General features: G+C 32.9%; 2 protein-coding genes across 2 annotated transcripts in view; one reads left to right on the forward strand and one right to left on the reverse strand.

Annotated features, from left to right (window-relative positions):
* LOC111638099 (chromosome-associated kinesin KIF4-like) overlaps positions 1–19,159 on the reverse strand; it is a 50,422-nt gene extending 31,263 nt beyond the window's left edge. Inside the window, exons 1-5 of the mRNA XM_023383741.1 lie at positions 19,094–19,159; positions 11,361–11,479; positions 5,962–6,093; positions 3,969–4,077; positions 2,562–2,979 (exon numbers count right to left, since the gene is read on the reverse strand). Of these exons, the coding sequence (XP_023239509.1) occupies positions 2,562–2,979; positions 3,969–4,077; positions 5,962–6,078 (644 nt within the window). The 5' untranslated portion in view covers positions 6,079–6,093; positions 11,361–11,479; positions 19,094–19,159. The remainder of the gene's footprint in view (positions 1–2,561; positions 2,980–3,968; positions 4,078–5,961; positions 6,094–11,360; positions 11,480–19,093) is intronic.
* The window catches only part of LOC111638104 (WSCD family member AAEL009094-like), a 44,502-nt gene continuing 31,412 nt past the window's right edge, over positions 11,203–24,292 (forward strand). The window contains exon 1 of the mRNA XM_023383745.1: positions 11,203–11,261. The gene's annotated coding sequence lies outside the window, so the exon portion shown is untranslated. The remainder of the gene's footprint in view (positions 11,262–24,292) is intronic.

Raw genomic sequence — 24,292 nt, forward strand, 5'->3', positions numbered from 1 at the left:
TAATTAAAATTTATTTAAATCCAAACTTCATTCAAATTAAACACTTTTTTAACCTTAAAAAAATTTAAAACAACAATAAAGATGATTAGCCATTTAATTTTAACAATATATAAATTAATTTCCATTAATTAAAATTAATCCAGTTTTTCCATCATTATCATCATCATCATTTAATGTCTTATTCAAAGTTATAGCTTTCAACACAATTTAAAAAAAAAAGTATACAACAAAACATTATTAAAGCTAATTAAAGATGATGTAAGTTACTTAACAACTTAATTATTTTGATTTAAAAATTAATAATAATGTGGCCATATTGTTTTTTTTTGGAAGTTAAGCGATTGTAATTTTTAAAAATGCAAAAAGATAAATGGTAGAGATGGATGTTAGAACATTTTCCATGTTGGAGGGTCATTGCTAGACCTCGTGATCTTTTCAAGTAATCAATCATTCTTGTCAGAGACAGCGCGATCTTCCAGCCGCTGCCTGCAGTCAAGTGAATCATAATTACTGTCCTGTACAGCACGAAAAGAAAAAAAAAGGAGGAGGAGGAGGGAGGAAAGAAGGAAGGAGAAAAAAATAAATAAAAAGAGAATTCCTTTCGCTTCTGGTTTGTTCATCCGTCGGTGTATAGGAACTCTAAATCCTCCTTCGGCAGTGTTGGATAAAACTTCGTAAAGATAGTTTTTTCTCCCCCCTCCTCATTATTAGTATGGAGCTTAGTCCGGGAGATTTATCAATGTCAGATAACGGACGGATGTTGCTTTTCATTAAGGAGAACTTTCAACCAAAAACTTTACTTTCTCCTCCTCCTCCTTCCTCGTGCGGTTTTCTTGTTAAATTACTAAAATTAGACACTTTTAGATACATTCGGCACGGTTTTCCGCATCGTCTTCTAATTATACACGGGGGAAAAAATCGAGTAAATACAAGTTAGAGAGGAAATTGACCGGAATATCGATAAACGCCACGAGGGGAGGAAACGTCGCTTTTCAAGGTCGTAGTTCATCCGTCAGAGCTTTTATTATTATTATCCCCTTTTAACGCGAAAGTTTAGCGTTTTATTTTTTCCTCGAAAAAAAAAAACGGGTCAAAATCCTTCGATTTAAGATGCACTTCACGATTTCCTCCAGACGGCACTTATCCGAAATGCCGACTCTAATTAGGAGAAAAAAGAAATTCACTTTATAATGCGCATCTTAAAGGCATAATTTTTAATTAGGGAATTTTAATTGCGTTCTTAGAAAATAAAAAAAAAAATGAAATTAATTATCGATTCTGATCGTTTCCCCAACGAAAATCCATTTTGTTCTAACGACGCCGAGTCAGATCCTTCAGCAGTTTTACCTGAAGACAATATTTTTAACGCTTTTTTTAACATTAAAAAAGTAATAATCAGAATTTATTAATTGCTATTAAAAAACGAACCCAATTTGAGTCTTAAAAATCCTTTTATTATTATTATTATTTCTATTACAGTTAAGCTTACTGGTACAAAAAAAAAACAGTTACAGGAAGCATTAAAATTTCTTTTCGATAATTAATGACATTGATGAAACAATTATGTTTTAAGCGTGTTAATATATAAATAAACCGTTTAAAATTTCACTTAAACGGATAAGATCATCATTGTAATTAAAAATGGCGCGTTTAAGAACAAATACCGATGCGCCATTCCCTAATCTAACGTAATAGCATTCATTTTAAGGAAGCGATTTAAAAAGATTTCGGAAAATCCTTCGACTTCACGAAGTTCTTTTAAGGACTTGAAGGGTCCGTGAGTGTTTCTGTGAGTTTCGATAGCCAAAGCTCTCTTCTCTCCAATGAAAGGAAGTGTTTGCAAGTCGGTTTTTGTTCCTTTATTTAAAAACTTTAATATAGCTTTATTTTGTTTCCGTTGAACTTTTTTAAAGTTATTCTTAGTTGGCATCTTACAAGAAAGAAAAGAATTTTCAAAAATAAAAATTGCTGAATCATCTGGATTTTTAACAATTGTTTTCTTTTCCCATAAACGTTGAGATTTTCTTCTTGATACATTTTCACTATTGTTCCATTTAGTTGTATTTGATATGTCTTCTAAAGTTTTATTTAATACTGAAATCTGTTCACTTTCAAGTTTAGGTGAGCATGGTTGTGAAATACTTGCAAGCATATGAGAAGAATTTATATTTTCCAATTCAGTCAATGGATAATTTTCAGTAGCTGAGGACGATTCTAAAATAGTAAAATTCGATTTCTTTGGAATAATAGTATCTTTAACACAACGAGCTCTTAATGCATAACGAAGAGTATTCATTGTTTCTTTCATGCACGTGTCTGCAGAACTAATATATGCTATTAATAATGTAACTGTTTCTTCATTCAGACAATCTTTCAGGACTCGAGTTAATAGCGAATTTCTGTATGGTTTATGAGTTTTTTGATGTTTGTTATTTAAAGAGTTCATTACATGAACCAATGTAAGCAATCCTAAGTTTACTTGAATACCTTCTCTAGATATATTTGGAATTTTACTTTGAGTTATTTCTGATGAAGCCAAGTCCACAAAACAAAGTTTAGATGTACTCTGATTATGATGTATATATACAATAAATATTACATGTGATATATTGGAATGCAAGTAAGTGGTTGTGGAAACAGTATTTCGAATAGTTGCTCCTTTTTCCAACCAACGAAGTGCATCATCTGTACTTGATACATTAATTATGCTCACATCAAGTAACTTTGTTTTATTTGAAAATTCTTGAATTTGAATTTTCTTCTTTCTCTCAGAAAGAAGATCATAAATTTCTTTATTATGAATTTCAATAAATGAAACATCTATGGAAATTTGGACATTTGACATTTCTTTAGCAAAACCAAAAAGATCATTTAAAACATGAAGGATGATTCCTTTATTTTGAATGGCTGAATCAATTCCCATTGTATATGATTCTCCAGTATTTGTTTGACCATATGTCAATATTGTTCCATTACAACCTAAAAATAGAGTAATGTATTTTTAACAACATATACAAACCACCTAATAATTTCATTATTCAAACAAATTGCCAGATTTTTATTGGGGTACATCAGAAGTCGCCAAAGTGGTTGATATGGCTAGAGGGTCAATTAAAAACTGAAACTAAAAGTCATAAATGTAACTACATATTATTATGTTCTTGAATATTGTTTCAATGAATTCAATAGTACAGTTATCTGTCAGTGTGTAAAATGTCTAAGGATCAAGTCGCACAGGACAGATGTAAACTGCCAAATCCGTGCTCCAGTTCTTACTTATATAGTACATGTCAAGCATTCGCAAGCTTGTATCTGATTCGCAGTACACTGACATTATTAGCACCTCTGTAGCCATTTTTAAGCATTGTTCATTTAATTTTAGTATTTCACATATATTTAATAAATGTCAAAAATGTAAAATTAAAAGAAACATATTAAAATAGTAAGAGCTGTTTTTTTTGCTTGTAACACAAAGGTTTTGGTGGGAGTCAATGTAAAGTTTTGAAAAGTTGTAGGTGGTTGACAATAAAAAAAGTTTGGCAATCCGTGGACTACATCATGGCTAATAAACTACAGTAGCTCTTGTTATATCATGCATGCAGAGAGAGAGAGACCAAATGAACAATGTATCAGATGGAATGATATAACAGATGTGCCCATTCATTATTGGCTAAAGAACTTTTATATTTGAAAAAAAAAAATTTGAGATATATCTGAATGAGCAATATAAAGTATGATGTAACAAGGGACAACTGTATTAAGTAATGTGACTAGAAATAGACAGTTACTAAATTTAACATAGTATGACAGTTAAACTGCATATCTGTGCCAAATTACTAATTCCTTAACATTAGCTGTAATGTAGCACGATAAGAATCTAGCAATTCATTTCAATAAGTTATAGGTAAATTTTTAAATTCTGTTAATGCATTCTAATGAATTTTAAAAAACTTTTATAGAACCAATACCTTTTCTCACTTTTTCCAAGAGTGGTTGTACACTTATCCTATATAATTGTTCTTGTGTGCCTCTCTCATCAAACACATAATCAAAACTAAACTTTTTACCAGAAGGTACCAAAATCTGAGATTTTTCAAACAAAACGTTTATACCGGAAGTGGCACCNATTATTTTAAAGTGACTTTTCTTTTAAAAGTTTTTTAAAATTATATACTGTATATATAATTTTAATTTCATTTAGCTAAATTAAATGAAAGAAAATAATAAGTTCATATGTAAACAAATAAGAGAATTAAAATTCTGATTTTTTATTTTGTTTATTTTATGAAGAGTAAATGAACACAGTCAATTAAAATTCCCAATACCTAATACAATGTCAAATATAAATTACTGATTTATTCTTTTAAGATAATTATTTTAATGAAGTTATTATTGAAACTGAAAACTGATTATTCTAACATATCTAATATAGAAGAATTTTTAATTCATATTATTGCATTTTATATCTTAAAGTTTATAAATGTTATATAATGTTTCACATATATTTAGGAATAAAAAAATTTCCAGTTCATATATTACTGTATATGTCCATGGTGGCCAAACTGCAGTGGCCAAAACATGAGCCACAAATGGCTCTTGTAGACCCTTACTGTGGCTCCTGTACAGCCTACTTATATTTCTTCTTATAAACTTAAACTTTATATATATGTAGAGAGAGAATGCAGCTCTTGTATATATCGGGTAAGCAATATATGGCTCCTATTGTGACGAGGTTTGGCTAGCCCTGGTATATGTCAATATTTCCTCATTTTTTCTGAACTGTTATATATTTTTGTTGACCATTTATCAACACCTACTTCCATATAAACTAATATAGCATGTATAATAAATTCAATATCAAAAAAATGTCATGAATGTTATGCTACTATGAACATTTTTTAATGTTACCATGAACAATTTGATAGATGATTATTAGAGTCATCATCTTTTGTTGAAAACATTAAGATCATTATTAAAGTACAATATAGAAAATATTAGTTAAAAAATTTTCCTATTTCTCAGTTTTACATTTCTCTTACTTTACATTCTATTTCATCAGTCCGCAGAAACAATTAAAAGATTAGAGTTTACGGTATATAAAAATAAGGTATGTTTCTTGTTTTTAAATTAACTTTCTTTGGCCGTTTTGATATTTTGTAACTAGAGTCTTTCTATATAGATAACGTTGCTAATTTGTAAGGACAAAAGAAAACTGAACCAAAATCCTCTTGTACTATACAATGCTAACATACACAATGCCTACTGTTATAAAATTCAACTTTTACTGTCGGCATAGATGCAGGTGCTAAGATAACTTGAGAAACTACAATATATAGTGTGGTCTAATGGTCAACAACACAAATTACAGTAGAAAAAGTCATCTAATTATATCATTAGGCATTGTTTCACATTATTTTTGCTTATCCTTCCACAAACAAGCAAATTTTAACTTCATGGATATGAAAAATGTTTGCAAATACCAAAATGTAAATGTGCATAATGCATGAGTACAAAGCTTCTATAATTTAATCATAAATAATATTCTGTTATATGAATATATTTAAAATATTTTGTTAAAAGATGCAAAGTAAATACCTTTGTTTTATTTGAAAATTCTTGAATTTGAATTTTCTTCTTTCTCTCAGAAAGTAGATCATAAATTTCTTTATTATGAATTTCAATAAATGAAACATCTATGGAAATTTGGACATTTGACATTTCTTTAGCAAAACCAAAAAGATCATTTAAAACATGAAGGATGATTCCTTTATTTTGAATGGCTGAATCAATTCCCATTGTATATGATTCTCCAGTATTTGTTTGACCATATGTCAATATTGTTCCATTACAACCTTTTCTCACTTTTTCCAAGAGTGGTTGTACACTTATCCTATATAATTGTTCTTGTGTGCCTCTCTCATCAAACACATAATCAAAACTAAACTTTTTACCAGAAGGTACCAAAATCTGAGATTTTTCAAACAAAACGTTTATACCGGAAGTGGCACCATCTATTATTTCTTCTGGTAAGAGAGGTTGAACCTGAACTGCAACTTTCACTGGATTAGATTCCTCCATAATAAAATCACAAATCTTCACAGTAAAGTTGATTGTATTTTTTTTGGTTTGAGACAAAATTTATTCATATAATTTTCGGCTTATTCTATTTTCTGCAATAGTTTCTTTGAAACTCTTACTTTCAAATTTTTATTCCGATTCAAATTTCAGTTTAAACGTGTTAAAAAAAATGAATATGTTTTTCTTCATTATCTGGAATTAAATCAATTTTCTTCTTATCATATCCAAGTTCTTTTACAAACAAATGTGCATCGTATCCACTTAAGTTGTGTATAAATACAGGAAAAAATGATGGATTTTGATAAATTAACTTACTGTTTTCGTGTGCAGGTCCTGTATATTTTCCAATTAAAGTTAAAAAGTATTTAATTCTAAAAAGATCGTAGTCTAAACTTACTTAAATATCGCTGCAAATGAAGCAAAACTCGATAAAATGCAATAAATATTTACACGAGTAAACAATCGATCCTCTCTCAACAAGAAAATTTTATTGTTGCGTAGCGATTCGAATTAACGTTAAAAACGGCTATTGTTATCCTCCTGTAATACTAGATATATCAGAAATGGATCAATCATTATCTTACTGAAAAGGCAAAAGATAAGGGCACAGGGTTTGCTAATGTACCAGTGTGCTATCAACGTTCTTCGCATTAATGTATTGTATGCAAAAATTGCGTTTGATACATGCTTGATAATGATACGAGAAGAGCAAGGTTTTGTAGCGAGAGTTACACGATTGTTTGGGTAGTAAAGAAAACGTCATTGCAGCTGTTTGCTGTTGTCAGATAGTCAGGTTTCCTGGGCCGTGTTCAGTAACGCAGAACACTTAAGTTAAAATTCTGAGCATCATTAAACGATTATTCTTAGACAACTAAGTAAAATGGTGGACGAAGTTAAAATTATGGTCGAAAAGGATGAAGTAACCAATAAATTATTCAAATGGAAGCTGCGTCAGATCGTGATGAAATTAATAAAGCAATTATTAATTGTAATCAACAAAATGGACCACTATCTGCCGTTAAAATCTATTCAGAATCTGTTACACCGTCATATGATAATGTTACATTTCGAAGTCATTTTAGAATGAGAGAATAACTTTGTGATTCTTATAATAAAATACGTTTACTCCAACGCGAGCAGCCATCTTGCAAATCGTAGGGCAAGACAAAAACAATGACGTCACTAGTAGAAGTTAGCATAGACAAAAGAAGCTGACTGAACTAGCTAGAATTCTAGTGGTGAAAGGAGTCAAGCAGTAGTTAGAAACGAGTTCAACATCACAGCATAACTAGACTTAGCAAGAATTCTGCGTTACTGAACACGGCCCTGGTGATATGTCTGCGGCCTCCAGAGCCTGATCGCACTGTTTGTCTACTCTGACGTCAGCTCAGAACTTCCGTGAAACAGCTATCCTGCTTCCTCAGTCTAATGATAAAACCTTCTCAAAACTATGTTCGGTAGATGTAATGCCTTTGACTGCACTGAACAGGCATGCGTGGCATTACTGACGTTTAAACATCAAGGAAAAGAAAAATGGGTGGTGCGAATTATTTCAATTCCTGAATGAGTAGTGTATAATTGTCCTTAAAATTGACTGACTAATGGTTTCACATATAAAAGTGAAGGTAGTGTAAACCCGTTAATAGTAGGTGACACTGCGAAAACTAACGTGATAACAAATTATGCCGTTGCTTAGTCAGCAACTACTGTATGTGGTGTCCATAGTACTTTTTGTTTCAACTATAAAGTGAACACTAATAAAAAAAAATATGTTCTTCAATACTTTTAAAATGCTTCATTTTTTCAGTTACNTCAATTGTAATGTTCCCAGGCTTTTGTGTAGTGTGTGTGGTATCACACCTGTACACGAGAGAATGACAGGTAAAATAAGCACCCTTTCCATCCTCCAGATGCCTTATTTCCTGGGAGAGTTCTGTGTACTTGCTAATTTCTTCAGTGCATGTGTTTTGCACATTGTGAGAGTTTGGAATGGCTATGTCTGTAATGTATGTGATTTTATTGTGTTTGTCAATGAGTGTGATGTCTGGTCTGTTGAGGTAAATTGTTTTATCTGTAATTATGGCTGTCATAGTATTGTGGTGGTGCCCACCATGTTTGTTTTTTTTTTCCCCTCCTCCCTTCATGGAGGCTTAAATGTGGTGTTTCTTTTATACTAAAATATTATTGTTTATATGTATTATTAGTAACGTTATGTCAATGTAAATATTCGTGTGTTATAATATTTGTCTATTTTATTTTTTAATTTGTAATTTGGGAATGTAACGCAAGGGGGCGCTAGGGGCAACTGATATATAAGGAGTGTAAATGGATCATGGGAGACCTTTGGCTGTTTGAAGACTTTGGCGGGAAGAAGAAAGAAAAGGACCGAGCGAAAAGGGAAGAAGAATAGCAAGATCTTGGATTAAGAACAACTAGTCACATTGTATGTATGTTTCCCCTACGACCCCGTTCTGGCTGTACTCCTAGTGTTAATATATGATTATTTCTGCTCTTAGTGTTGTCTGTTTTCTTTGTCTACTCAAAACACGACACACCACAGTATATTTTGTGCATGCTGTTTTCCAATACTGTCTGTGGAATATACTTGTAGTATGGTTCATGAATGTCTACCAATTTGTGTTTCTTTGCAAGCTCTTGGTGTATTATATTTGCTACTTGATTATGTCTGTGTAAATAATCTGTCTGTGCCAAGAGCTTGCAACCAGATGTAATGTGTTGTACAGTTTCTGGCATGATTGACATTTTCTGCATGTGTCATTTGTGAGTGTTGTATCTTTGATTATGTGTTTTCTGTAGTTTTTAGTGTTTATGACCTGATCCTGTATGGCAATCATGAATCCTTCCTTCTCCCCAAAGAGGCATCCCAGATCTAACCATCTGTTTGACGCAGTTTTGTCAACAGAATCCTGGCCAGGTCGTAAGGATGCCTGCCATGGAGTGCCTTTTGAGCCCACGATTGCTTGATGGTGTCTATGCTTTTTATATGTTGTGTCATGTCTGTATGATGCGAGTGTAAGTTTAATGATATGTTATTTGAGTTCTGCTAGAGTTACTGCTTTATGTAATTGTGATGTTTCTTGTTTTTTTATAGAAAAACTCTCGCAATGACTGCATTTGTTTGTAGTGAAGGTTTACTATGTCAATCAGACCACGTCCGCCATCTTTACATGGAAAGGTTAATCTTTCTGTGGCGGATTTAGGATGATGTTGTTTATGCTTAGTAAGTGTTGTTCTTGTTTTCCTTTGGAGTTGCTCAAGATCTGTGCGAGTCCAATGTATAACTCCAAAAGAGTATGTGAGTACTGGGACGACATATGTATTTATTATTTTAACTGTGTTCTGAGAATAGCATTTAACCTACTTTGGTATTCTTTAATTAATCTTTGCTTTATTTGTGTATGTCCTGTTAGTTTGGCCTGTTGGAATCCTAAATATTTATATAACTTGCCCTCTACCATGGATTCAATAACATCTCCATTTCTAAGTGCAAAATCTTCTTTCTTCAGGATTCCTTTTTCTATGTGAAGTGTTTTGCATCTGTCTAAGCCAAATTCCATTTGTATGTCCTTGGTGCATGAATGTGTGATTTGTAGGAGTTGATGAAGTTGTTTTTGTGTGGATGCATAAAGTTTTATGTCGTCCATTTGCATAAGATGTGACAGTGTAAACAGTGTTGTTTTTTCATGTCTGATATTGTAGCCACATTGCGTGTTGATTAACATGTTGGATAATGGGTTCAGGGCTAGGCAAAACCAGAGAGGACTCAAGGAATCTCCTTAAAAAAATTCCTTGCCAATGAATATTTCGTTTGTTTGTATGGAAGTGTTACTAACCCTGAGATGTAGTGTTGTTCTCCAGTGCTGCATAGTGTTTTGGAAGAATGAAATGAGTGATGAATGTATTTTGTACATGTGTAGAATATGTAGCAGCCAACTGTGTGGAACACTGTCAGATGTGAAAGCAAAAACAATGAAGATCATTAAGTCTTTCAGAAAATGATCTTCAAAATTGTTTTGAACTTTGATGACATATCCAGCTGTGTGTCAACTCAGAAGGGAACTATTTATAAGAACATAATTGATTTTCTCAATTTGTTAAATAAAAAAAAAATAAAGGCAAAGTCTTTTTTTCCTGTGTAAGATCTTGCATATTCTAAACCTAATTATTTGAACTTTGTAATTTTATTTTGTTGTATATTATTTTATTATTTTCTTCCCTGTACAAAGAATGGAAAATCCTGTACTAATTTAAATAAGATAAAAGTACAGTGTCTTCAGAATAAACTATAATTTTTATTTTAATTATATTTTATACTGAAATTATTTGATCTTGGTTTGTAAGAGTTTTCAAACATTACCTTTATAAGAATTAAAGTCACAATAGCACTCTTCTCAATATAACAATTCTCATTAATATCAAACACAAACATCTCTGTCAGGAGCAAGAGTAAAACCTCCATGATGAATTAAGATCATCATCATAAATTGTTCCACAGCAAATATATTAAATGACTGATTTAAAATTCATTATGGAAATTAAAAGTCTTTCAATAGCTAATTCTTTATAATGAGATTTTTATATACTGAATGGCTAATTAAGTAGTAAATTCTGTTTACTATTAAACAAATATTGTTATAAATAGATTAACGAGATGAAACAATTATTGCCGATAGCTTAATCATTTATTCAATTGATTTAAACTTAAAAATTTAACTAATCATGCAAACAAATAAAATCCATCTAACTTTATTATGATCTGTTTATAAATATTTACAAACATCTATAAATAGAAATAATGATTAATTATTAAAAATTTAAAATATCCAAAAATGTAAATAAACATCTAAAACTATAAGAATAAATATCCAGAAACTATTTCCATTATTCATTTAAATAATAAATTTCAAAGTTAAAATAAATAATTATTATTTTTAATATTTAAAAATGTCAACAGATGGTGAATGTGTGTCAGAAAAAACTAAAATAAAAATTGGTAAAAGTTATTTCAACAACAAAAATTTCTTTTTATTTGATAAAATGGTCAATTATCTTAAGTGAATCTTATTTGAAAGACTTCATGTATCATTTATTTAAATGGAAATTAAAAAGTTAAGAATAAAATACAATAGTTTAGAGTTTTGAAAGCAGTTTTAAAAGTTATTGTAAGTAAGTACTGAAAAAGGAATCATTTTTATTTAATAAACATTAATTTAGTTATTAAATGTTAAATAATATAATCTTAAACTTTTTATAATATTTACCTTCACAGTAAAGTTGATTGTATTTTTTTTGGTTTGAGACAAAATTTATTCATATAATTTTCGGCTTATTCTATTTTCTGCAATCGTTTCTTTGAAACTCTTACTTTCAAATTTTTATTCTGAAAATAAAAATAATACTCTTATAAGTTAAGCTTACTTAGATACACTTACATTAGTCTAATGTGAATAATGAAGTCAACTGTCTAGTATAATTTATTCCAAGTTTATCTAACCTACAGACCTAACAATCTATTGCTTAAATTTTATAAGTCTCAAAAAGCTATAAAATTCAGCAAGGAAATTTTATATGAACAAATACTTAAGGCTTTTTTCAAAACTATCTTCATATTAAATTATTACAGAGAATCAAAATACATAAAAAGTGAAAAATTTATCTGTGTATATTAGTAGATAAGGTCAAACAGTTTTCCAATTGTTTGAACTTTGAATCAAATTTAGTTTCAATGGCTCTGAAATATTTCATAAAATGTTTTGATCATATCATGATCATTATTATTGTTGTAGTTATGCACATAAGATACTCAGTTGGAACAAATGTCAAGCATTACGCTGGACTAAAAGTTACATTGAAGCTCAGAGACAATGAGTGCTATCCCCAAAGTACCAAAACAAAAAGAAGAAAATATGAGTAAAAAGATAAAATTATACTTACAATACAACAACAAAAAACAAACCTAATAAAAAGCAACACAGTAATAACTAAAAATTACAAAAACAAAATGATTTTTACATAATCGACGAAATCTTTTAAAATCAAAGGCATAAATACATCTGAACAGATCATATCAATTATGCTGTTCAAGAATTATAAATCTGATTAAGAGAGAAAGTATCATTGAGATGTGCTTAGTATGGAAAAAAAAATTATAAATATGATTTAAGTTACATGTATGTATGATTGATTCATGAATCAGTGGAAAAAAAATAGAAATAACAAAAACCATTATATTTATAGTAAAATATCTGAAAATAATAATTTAGTCATTTTTAAAAATTCAGATTTAAAATGTATATAGCATTTGTTGGAGAATCGCTAATCAATAGTCTACATAATGTATCCAAATTGACTAAATCCTATCTCAGTTTCTCGAGAATACATTTTAGCACTATAGCTCAAATTGTTGAGAGCATTATCAACAATTGAAAGTTAGCAAAGAACAATGATCTGAGTATTAATTTAGATAATATGATTTTGCACTATCTCCATAACATATTTCTATGTACAGTAATACCTCGACTTACACTACCCTGACTTACGCGATTTTCAAATCTCGTCAATTTGTCTTTTGTTTCAGCACCATGCAAATCTTGATTACTCACTCCCCCCACACTATTGTTCAGCTTACATGTTTGGACGTGTCGTGCCTAATCGACACATAGCTACAATTTATTTTGCGTTATTTCTGTGTTTGTTATATCTACAGAGACTTGAGAGACTATATGGTGATTTCTTGTAACCGTGAACGAATCAAAAGACGAGATAAGATTAACGAGAACATTTATTAGCTTAAATACATCTGACTTGGATTTTACACAAATTGCAAAATTATACCCCGACTTACGCGAATTCGACTTCCACAGTTATCACTCAGTCCCACCTATCGCATAAGTTCGAGGTATTACTGTATTATCAATAACAATTTTGATACAATAACTTAAAGTTTCTATCAAATGTTACACCAAGATTGCAAACTGTATCTGAGTATCGGATTGACTGTTTGGAAATAAAAAGGGCTTGATATGTATGGTTTTCCAGAAAGCAATAAACTACAACAGTTTTTTTATATAGTAAAACATATCCAAAATGGAAACTGAATGAAACAGAAACCTGCTAAATGGAAGAAAAAACTTCAAAATGGAGCAATTTTCTATGTTAAATTTTATTATAAGATTACCTCTCTAATGTAGAAATGGAATAGGTTTTTGGGTACTTAAAAGGTAATTTAACATGAATAAAGCAGGAAAATTAAGATTTCAGATGCAACAGTTACCAAAAAGCATGAGAAACTATTCTGGAAACGAATTCAATTCTTTTCAGAGAAATGGTCCTGTGACAAGGGATGTATGGACACAGTCTTTGCTGAAATTAACCAAGGTAGAATTGAATATGTTTAAAAATAAAAAACATTCATGATTCGAATGAGTTTCCGAGAATCGAGTTCTTGAGAATGAGCAACAAATGTAATTCATTGAAAATAAAAACAATGCTAACCACTTTGTCTTGTACAAAGTAGTTAGTAACTATAGTCTGCACAGTGCACAGGGAAAAAGTAGATAGTCAGACTGAGCTGGAAGGATCTATGACAGGTGAAAGGGTTAAATTGTGATTTTTATATTATTATTCATATAAATACACTCCAAAGTATTACAGTCTGTACAGTGAAAGAGTAAACAGGAGTCAATGTGAACTGGAAGGGTTCATGTTGAAACAGATAAAAGAAGACATGGGAGTTAACACATGAATCACAGTAATAAAATATGTAAAAGAAAATAAAATGAAACTTTTATGATAAAGATTGTATAAAAATGTTTCAAAAACATAAAAAATAAAAAATGTTGAAAGAGATTGGATCCATAAGTCAACTTTCATGTCTCCTTCCATCCTTCCAGCTCAAGCTGACTCATGCCTACTCTTCCTATGTAACTATAGTCTGTGCAGTGAATGTAATGAACTGGATATAACTTTTTTTTTTTATCAGGTTACATTCAATGACTAACGAAATTCAAAAAGTATTCTGAAGTTTATTGGCTTAGTCATTGCCTACTATTTTCTTCATTCAGAACATAAATGTATAGGGAGTGTGTCAAATTTTTGCTTTACAGTTATTTTTTCCTTATACACTTTTGGAATGATAAACTTTCTTAATTATACAAATATGCCAAAATGTTGATGTTAAAAAATAAAAATAAAATTTTGACACAGTTTATAACTCATTATTATTCAGTATCAGTATTTTTTTTCAATTTTATTTAAATTTATTTAATAGTTTATGTACTGTTATTAATGGAATAAATAAATTATTTAAACAACTGTTTATAGTTTTAGTGTATAAGATTAGCAGAGGATTCTAATAATCATACAAAAAATATATTTTTGAATAATTCTCGGCTACAGTTACACCTCAGACAGTTAGGATCTTATCAGAGTGGTAGACTATACCCATAGGAGCAAAAAGTCAAAGGAACCATACCTCTACACACATTCCTTGGTGAGATACAGCTTCCCAAAATCTGCCTACTTCCAGATCATACACAATGAAGTGTCACATCACTCCACTAAGACTATTACATTTAACTATTTAGCCCACATGACTATGCCAGCTTTGAGTAGTCCAATTGACTGTTCATGGAGTACTAGATGTTATATAGTTTTTAGGAAAGTACAGGGCTTGCCCCCATGTGGGCACTGAGGTGCTGGCTGTCGCTTGCACCAAAGTCAACAAAGGTGAATGTACCGAATAAAGAAGCATGCAGTATATGGTTAAACAAAGTATTTATTTTCGCAGTTCTTAATGATTTCAATTCAATAACAACAAACATTAACACAGCTTCACCAAAAATTATTGGCAGACAAATGACAGAAATATCACAACACGTACAGGGAACAAAGCTTGGGTAATGACTTAATACTTAAAACTAAAGAAGAGGGAAGTCAGAAAGGAAAGATAATAAACAGCAAAATAAATAACAGAAAAGAATAAAATACCCGGAATGTATGAATGTTATACAACTTCAATGGGAGACCACGTGGAACTCACTTAGACTGATTTCTAGTCGTCGTCTTACTTTTTCTAGATTTGAGACTGTATCATCATTTCGATAAGTTCACTAATTCCTCTCAGGCTTGTTCTGTTTCACCGGTCTTGTTGATAATTGACAACACAAAGCACCATCTTCTCAGTCCTTACTTTATGAGGACCAGCCAAAAGCTGACCCATCACTCCAACATGGCCCTCAGGTAGTCTATCCCCTCTTTGTTCCATGTGGATCCACGAATCAACTCTCACCACCCAAGGGAATAGAATGGGTCACCAAACTACAACTGGATCAACCCGTAAGGTGGATCTGGCCCACCACCGCACTGTGCCACAAATGAGCTAAAATATATTTATTTATATGGAAATATAGATTGTAGATAAATTTACTATGTAAGAAAAATTAAAGTAAGTGTAAGTAAAAACACCAGAAGTGATCCAATCTGATTTTTGCATCTGACAGTAATATATATAATTTTTAAGAAAACCAGTGAAATAAAAATTTCAAATTTTTGTGACTTTGAATATCAGAGCACTTTTTGCGTAAGTACCTGCAATGAAGTTTCTAAGAAAAGTGATTACAAGCTGGCTGTAGCCATTGTGTTTGTGTATTGGTAAATAAATACATTGGTTGTCTATTTTTTGTGTATTAGTGTACTATATTGAACAAAATGGTTATGTGGCCCATGCTTGTCATTCTCTCAGTTATCTGGCTGTGAAAAAAGTTTGATGACCCCCTGGAATAGAGCAAGAATAAAGTTCTGGAATTAAGAAGGAACAAAAAACAAAGGAAATATGTTAAAACTATGACTATATAAAAATTATACAATAGTGTATGGCCATAAGCATACAACTACATACAGAGCATCAGTCAAGACGAACATCCACTTACCTTGATTGATGCAGAGAATGGAGAACAGGCATTATACCAGTTTACAGTAAAAACTGACCTTTGGAGGCAAATATCTTGAATAAGGTCACATGTACAGATATGGTTCTATTGAGTTTTTTTACTCATACAGGGGGGTTTATAACTCTGGGAGGTGACAAATCCCTCATTCAGAGTTCACATATTACCAATTCTCATATATTTATTAAACATTCTGTGATGCTTGTGCAAAGGTACATATACCAACAAAAAGGAAACACACAAAAATATGTAACAACAATATTTTTTAGTTTTGCACATGATGAACAAGGTTCTTTCAGATTCCATCCCCTCAGTCACAAAAAGTATAATGCAGCTTATGTTAATGGTAAAAACAAGAAAAGGACAAATGGTATGCGGATCATGACAAAATGTGCATGCAGATAATACTCAAAAGAAAAAAATATATAACTAACGCTTATGAACTATCTTAAAACTAGGGAAGAAAGGAAAGGAAGCGATAGCAGAGTCGATAGATATACTGGTCCTTGCGCTGCCAATAGCTCTAATGCTACTATTCTGGTTTAATAAATATTTCTATCACTTTGAGCGCTAAGATCACATGTTGTCCAAAATTTGGCTGGAACATAGGAAGAGTCAGCTGTAAACATTCAAAATTCTTTTAATATATGAAATTTTCTCGTTTTTAACTCAGCTATTTCTTTTGTCTTTTTTAAAGGACTGCTTATAAATACTATTTTAATCCGGTTTTGAATTTAATCCGGTTTTGAACATTATTTGTTTCTAATGTTGTTAATATTTCTATTTCTATGAACTGTCACTTTCACGATTTTAGACTTTAAATTGATTAGACTGTTTGTTTTTTGCTTACAATTTGTGTTCATTTTTAAATATTTTTAGGAGTTTTTGTTAAGGGCAAGAAAATAGTCAAAAAATTTATAGTTAAGCCTCTATATATGTTATTAATATGGAATGTCTTCGGGATTCCTGAGAACACTCTGAATCAGGAAGAAAAGTGAATGATGAGAATTATATAATCTAATTATGGAAACGTATAGAAATGTTAAACTGTGTGTTAAGATAGGATAGATTTAGTGTCACAAAAAAAGAGATTTAGGATGGCTTTGGAATTTATCAAGGTTAAGCCCATATCTTTTTTTATTTTTTAATATTAGGTAAATTATTATAGTTTGCAGTGAGAAAAGAGCTATGATATGTTATTCACAGTTTATATTGTGTTTATTAATGAGACAGAGAGAGATTAAAGTTGAGCAAAAAAAGTTAGGAACAGTTTAGAAAGGGGAATTAAAAGTCAGTATATTTAGTTCTTGGATTTCAAATGTAGACTGTTAGAGGAAAAAGAGGAAATTCCAACTATTTTGACAACATATTCAACATATTTACAGACACACAATAACTTAGAGATGATTAGATGATGATGAGTTAGAGGTTGACAAATGAAATAGGTAAATGTAGGATGGCAAGAGTTCAAACAATATTATTAGATATTGACAGTGATAGTAATTAGTGATGATGTGGAGACTAAAAGAAAGACATATTAGTGATATTTTAAACCTATATAAACAAAGGAAAGGTGTAGTAGGCCATCAATAAATCTTCATTCATATTCTACTTTTGATAGTGCAGAACACACTATTTTATATAAATTACCAAACTATGTAGAGCCAATGTGAATGTCATAAGAAATGTAATTTCTCATGTCAAAAATACAAAACTATTTCAAATATCCCAAATACTATTTCTTACTATACTAAATCAAGTAAAACTTTATATAGTGTTAAAGTTAATAAATTATTTTAAAAATAGTTTGTATTTGAATTAAATTTCTATGACTATTTAAATGTATCAGAGGATAAGCTATGGTTTTCCTAATTATATTGTCATACATATGTAATAAAACAAAACAGTAAAATGCAAATTTATTTACTTATTTTACCATGACCTTTCTATTAAATAGATATATTATACAAGAATATTATGTTAAAAACTTTCATTCACAATATGTAGCAATATAACAGTTTTTAACATTATAAAAGAGCTTCTTGTCTTGAAAATTGTTGAAACTAATATCACAAATACTATAGTAGAAATAGCAGACCTATCACAATGCTACTAGTAATATAAGTGTCATTTTTATGTTACCAGTAGCAGTGTGATAAGTCTCTGTTATCTCTACTATAGTATTTGAGATATTAGTTTTAACAGTTTTAAATATATATCTATTTAAAACCTGGATAAATTAAATTGAAAATATAACTATTTTTGATTTAGCCACATCCTCATCTGTAATTTAAAATTATTATTATTAATTTTTTTATTAAGCCAAATATACTTTTTCTTTCTTTATACATGATATAAAATTAGAAAATGTAATTACAAATAAGATTTTTTTGACAGAACAGTAAAAAAAAAAGTTACAAAAATGCTTGAAAACAGGAAAACCAAATAGATAAACGAAGTTCTTCTCGCCTACCGGTGACTCTCATGCCAGCTATCAGCAACCTGAGGCATTAACTGTACTTGAGAGAGCAGTGCAAGGACCACTATATCTATCAACTCTGGCATTAGGTATAGAGGAAGAATATTAGTAAAAGTTGGGTACCAGGGCTTCATAGTTCACAACATAGAGCCACAATTCAGAAGCTAATAAGAGTGCTTCTGTATCAAACACACACACACATATATATATTATAAAAGGCAAATAAATAATAAATTTAGTATTTGCCTTTTCAAACTATATGAACATAAACAAAACACACGACCGAGAAATATATTCTGTGTTAATGTATAAACACAAATTATTTTAATAATAATGATGATAAACTAAATCAAAACTAGATTTATGTATAAACAAGGGACTTGACGCTGTTATAAATTTAAATTCTTAAGACATAACGCACCTCTTTGCTTCTCAGAATAATATAATGGCCATTCGCTTCATAAATATAAAAATAAAAAGGCAATAAAAAAAGAAATAACGAATAACAGCGAATAAACATTTACGTACAGTATTTGAATTACAATTTACAAGCAGAAAACACACTCACCCGATTCAAATTTCAGTTTAAACGTGTTTTAGCCAATCACAATCGACACACAATTTAACGTTGCCAGTTTAAACTTAAAGTGTAGTTAATAAAATATAGCCCAAATCTAACTGAACGATTTTTATTAGAAGTTTTACAAATTTATATTACTAATGAATATAAAGTAATTAATATTGAATAATTCATACAGAGCATCAGTCAAGACGAACATCCACTTACCTTGATTGATGCAGAGAATGGAGAACAGGCATTATACCAGTTTACAGTAAAAACTGACCTTTGGAGGCAAATATCTTGAATAAGGTCACATGTACAGATATGGTTCTATTGAGTTTTTTTACTCATACAGGGGGGTTTATAACTCTGGGAGGTGACAAATCCCTCATTCAGAGTTCACATATTACCAATTCTCATATATTTATTAAACATTCTGTGATGCTTGTGCAAAGGTACATATACCAACAAAAAGGAAACACACAAAAATATGTAACAACAATATTTTTTAGTTTTGCACATGATGAACAAGGTTCTTTCAGATTCCATCCCCTCAGTCACAAAAAGTATAATGCAGCTTATGTTAATGGTAAAAACAAGAAAAGGACAAATGGTATGCGGATCATGACAAAATGTGCATGCAGATAATACTCAAAAGAAAAAAATATATAACTAACGCTTATGAACTATCTTAAAACTAGGGAAGAAAGGAAAGGAAGCGATAGCAGAGTCGATAGATATACTGGTCCTTGCGCTGCCAATAGCTCTAATGCTACTATTCTGGTTTAATAAATATTTCTATCACTTTGAGCGCTAAGATCACGTTGTCCAAAATTTGGCTGGAACATAGGAAGAGTCAGCTGTAAACATTCAAAATTCTTTTAATATATGAAATTTTCTCGTTTTTAACTCAGCTATTTCTTTTGTCTTTTTTAAAGGACTGCTTATAAATACTATTTTAATCNAGGGATCAAAGTGAAAACAATTTAATAAACTCAAAAAATTACTACATAAGTGTGAAAACGAAAACCCAAAATGCATTTCGGACTATTTTCCCTATAGAAAACAGTCCCTCATCAGTTGGTATTAGTTAAAGGTAATGCTATAATAGAATTATACAAGGTAACGGTCAACTTAAAAATAAGCCTAAAGTTATACAATATAAAAACTGAAGACACCACTGTAATGGTATGAGTAGTAAGCATCATCAGTAGGTATTATCTAAAGTAGGTGGTATATTAAAAATTATACAAAGTAAGGTAAACTTAAAAAACTATACAATACAAAGATGAAGATGCCAATATAACAGTATGAGCAGTAGGCAATATCATTGTAGACAGGTGTAATAAATCTTCATGACCTTGCATGGTGGAGTGACATACAGGGTGCTGATACAAAACAGTTATAAGTTAGACAATAATTAGTTAACATTAATGGACTAAAGTTATACAGACAGGTAATATACATACCAAAAAGGTAAGACGATAGAGTAGCAGGTGCCAGCTTACAACAAGGTGCTGGGAAGGTAGTGAGGGAGGTGTGTGTCAGTCCACATCTGGTGTACAAGTGGTGACAACATGTGATACAATTACAAGTTTCCAACGGTATTTTTTTTTTAACAGTACATGTGGACATTACATCACAAAGATATTTACTATTTTAAAAGATATAATTATACCATCCTTCGTCAATTTTAACAACTAAGTTATCATTAATTCTATTAACATTGTCAATTTTTAAAATCTCTATGTGCTCAAGATATTTACGTTTATAAGTGTTAGTTTCAAATTTTATTGCTTTTATTGTACTTTTATTAATTTCACAACCATATAGATTGCAGCGTTTGGCAACTGTTAATGGTCTTGATAACATTAAATTTGAAGTTGAGAACGAACTTCACAACAAATTACCATTCCTGGATGTTTTAGTTACTAGACATTCTAACACCCTTGAAATAGAATATTATAAAAAATCTTGTAACGTTAATAAAGTCATGGACTACCACTCATATATCCCCCTGTTCATAAAAAGAAACAATTTTGTCAATTTCATCAAAAAGATATCCAATAGAACTACCTCCGATTACAAAAAGAATCTTGAGATCATGGACATCGTTCAGACCTTCTTACTAAATAATTACCCAAAAGTACTTGTGGTCACCAGTTTGTGTGAAATTAATCATTGCAAACCAGGCCACATACAATAAAAGATTAACATTTATTGTATATATGAATTATGGCGCGACTGTACAGATTAAAACACGGAACGATACTACATGCGTCTGCAAGGTCCAAATCCAACAAGGAATGTGTGATGTCATAGGTTAGGTTTGTACAGTTCAGGGGTTTCCCCTTGTGGCAGCTTTGGAATTTACCGCCAAAGCTGTCGCCACAGTACTCCCCCCCAGTGCCGTAGGTACGAAGTTAAAGGTACTGGGGGTTGAACCTGACTCTTCTTCCAGAACGTGTCGTCGTCGTCGTCGTGTTGGTAGGCACGGAGTTATTAGGAGTGTTTATCCTTGGTCGCTCTGGGGAGTCTGGACATGTCCTGGACGAGTTTAACGATGTGCTGGCGTTCTCGCTGTCCAGAAATGCTGGCTTCAGACGATCGATGTTAACCTTTGTTGTTTTTCCGTTGACTAGGATCGTGAAGTGCTTGGGTGTCCACACGGTAACTGGGAAGGGTCCATCGTAAGGGGAGGTCAAAGAAGTTCTATGACCTTCTTTTCGCACAAACACGTGGGAGGTGTCGACTGCTGGATGGACGAAGTGTGAAGGTTTGACATGTGCAGATGTTGGAGTCGGCGTAAGCGACTGCATCGTGGACCATAAGTGATGGAGGAAGGATGATGGGTCTGCTGGCGGTTCCTGTGAAGGATGGAAGAACTCTGCCGGGAGACGAAGGGTTGTGCCGTACACCATCTCGGCACAAGTGCCATTGATGTCTTCTTTTAACGCTGATCGAAGGCCGAGTAGAACGATTGGGAGAGATTCCGTCCAGTGTTGTTCGTGGCATCTGAGAGCCTGTTTTAGCGAACGATGGAATCGTTCAACTAAACCATTGGCTGATGGATGGTATGATGTTGTACGTATGTGTTGGATGCCCAACATAGCTGTCAGTGAGGCGAACAGATGAGACTGGAATTGTCGGCCTTGATCGGTTGTGATGATGGAGGGAACACCGAATCTGGAGATCCAATGTGAGAAAAAGTGCGAGCGACTGTTTCAGCAGAAATGTCGTGGAGGGGAACAGCTTCCGGCCACCTCGTGAATCTATCTATGCAGGTGAGTAGACAGGTAGATCCATTTCAAGGCGGGAGTGGTCCTACGAGGTTGAGATGCACATGTGAAAACCGATTGGATGGGAGGTCGAATCTCTGAAGAGGGCTGTTGGTGTGCCGATTCACTTCGGACCGTTGGCAGTTAATGCAGGAACGGGTCCAATTGGCGATGTCTTTCTGCATCGAAGGCCACACGAAACGTTCTTGGACAAGACGCCTCGTTGCACGAATTCCTGGATGGGCCAGATTGTGCATGGAAGAGAAGATTCGACGGCGAAATTGGAGTGGTATATATGGGCGAACTTTGCTGTCCTTGGTGTCGCAATATATTTGTAGTGACGGACTGATTCGAAGTGGCTGTAGCGTGAGTGCTGTTTTATCATCCGTGAGGAGTGCGGTTAGCTCGTCGTCGTTTGCTCGAGCTTCCGCAATGGCGGTAAAGTCTGTCACGGGAAGTCGAATCTCGTTGATCCGAGAGAGAGTGTCTGCTACGATGTTGTTCGAGCCAGTGACGTGCCTGATGTTGGTGCTGAACTGCGCAATGTAATCGAGATGTCGCAGCTGACGTGGGGAGCAAGATTCTGGTTTTTGGCAAAAAGCGAAGGTGAGGGGGCAATGGTCCGTAAAGATGACAAAGTCTCGACTTTCGATGGTATGGCGGAAGTGCTTGATCGCGGAGTATATAGACAGCAGTTCCCTGTGGTAGGTGCTGTACTTTATTTCGGTAGGCGTTAGTTTCCGTGAAAAGAAGGCTAGTGGACGAGTTCCTTCGGCGGAATGGGTTTGGAGTACGGCGCCGACGGCGACATTAGATGCGTCTACCATTAGGGAGAGATTGTCATGTGACGAATAGTATGCCAGGGTCGTTGCATTTGAAAGATCTGCTTTACATTGGTTGAAGGACTTTAGAGCAGATTCGTCCCAGGAATGTGTTTATCATTTTTTTTGGAGTCCTTGAGAAATTCGAGCAGTGGGACCTGAGTTTGGGCTGCATTTGGCAAAAAACGTCTATAAAAATTGAGCATGGCTAAGAAACGACGGAGCTCAGCTACAGTTTTTGGTTGAGGAAAATCGTTGATGGCTTTGGTTTTTGATGGCAAAGGTTTTACTCCGGATGATGTAATCATGCAGCCGAAAAATGGAACTGCAGATCTTCCGAGGATGCATTTGGAAGAATTTAGTATTAGGCCGTGCTCTTGCAAGCGGAGGAACGTTTGGCGGAGATGGTCCGTGTGTTCGTCCGCATCTTTGGACGCGACCAATATATCGTCGAAATACGGGATGCAGAAGTCGAGGCCAAGTAGGTCTTGGTGGATGCATTGCTGGAAGGTTTGACCAGCGTTTCGTAGGCCGAAAGGCATATAGACGTATTCGAACAAACCAAACGGGGTTGTTATGGCTGTTTTTGGAATGTCCTCGGAGAAGACCTGTATTTGGTGATAGGCGCGGGTTAGATCCAGGGTGGAAAAAATAGTTTTGCCTTCTAGGAGTTGAGTACAGTCCTGTATATGAGGAACAGAGTAGCGGTCAGGGACGGATACAGCGTTGAGACGACGGTAGTCGCCGCACGGTCGCCACTGGCCATTTGCCTTCTTGACCTTGTGTAGTGGGCTGGCCCAGGGGCTTTTGGATGGTCTGATGATGCCTTGGGACATTAAGAACCGAAATTCTTCCTGTGCTGCTCGGAGCGTATGTGGTGGTAATCGTCTGGGTTTTGAGAAGACAGGTGGTCCTTTAGTCTCGATGTGATGAAAGGTGGTTGGCGTTTTCTTGGTTTCGGGGATTATCGACGGATTTGTGATGGTAGTGAACTCGGCCATGATACGGTGGTAGGGAGAGTCATTAGTCACAGCGGTGATGTTAGTGACAGTTGTAGGTCGGTTCTGCCAGCAACCAGGAGACTTTAGTTGCGTGACTCCATCGAT

The sequence above is a fragment of the Centruroides sculpturatus genome, unplaced genomic scaffold, assembly GCF_000671375.1.
Source record: "Centruroides sculpturatus isolate CEXI.00-Female unplaced genomic scaffold, Cexi_2.0 scaffold1180, whole genome shotgun sequence".
NCBI classification, from domain to species: domain Eukaryota; kingdom Metazoa; phylum Arthropoda; class Arachnida; order Scorpiones; family Buthidae; genus Centruroides; species Centruroides sculpturatus.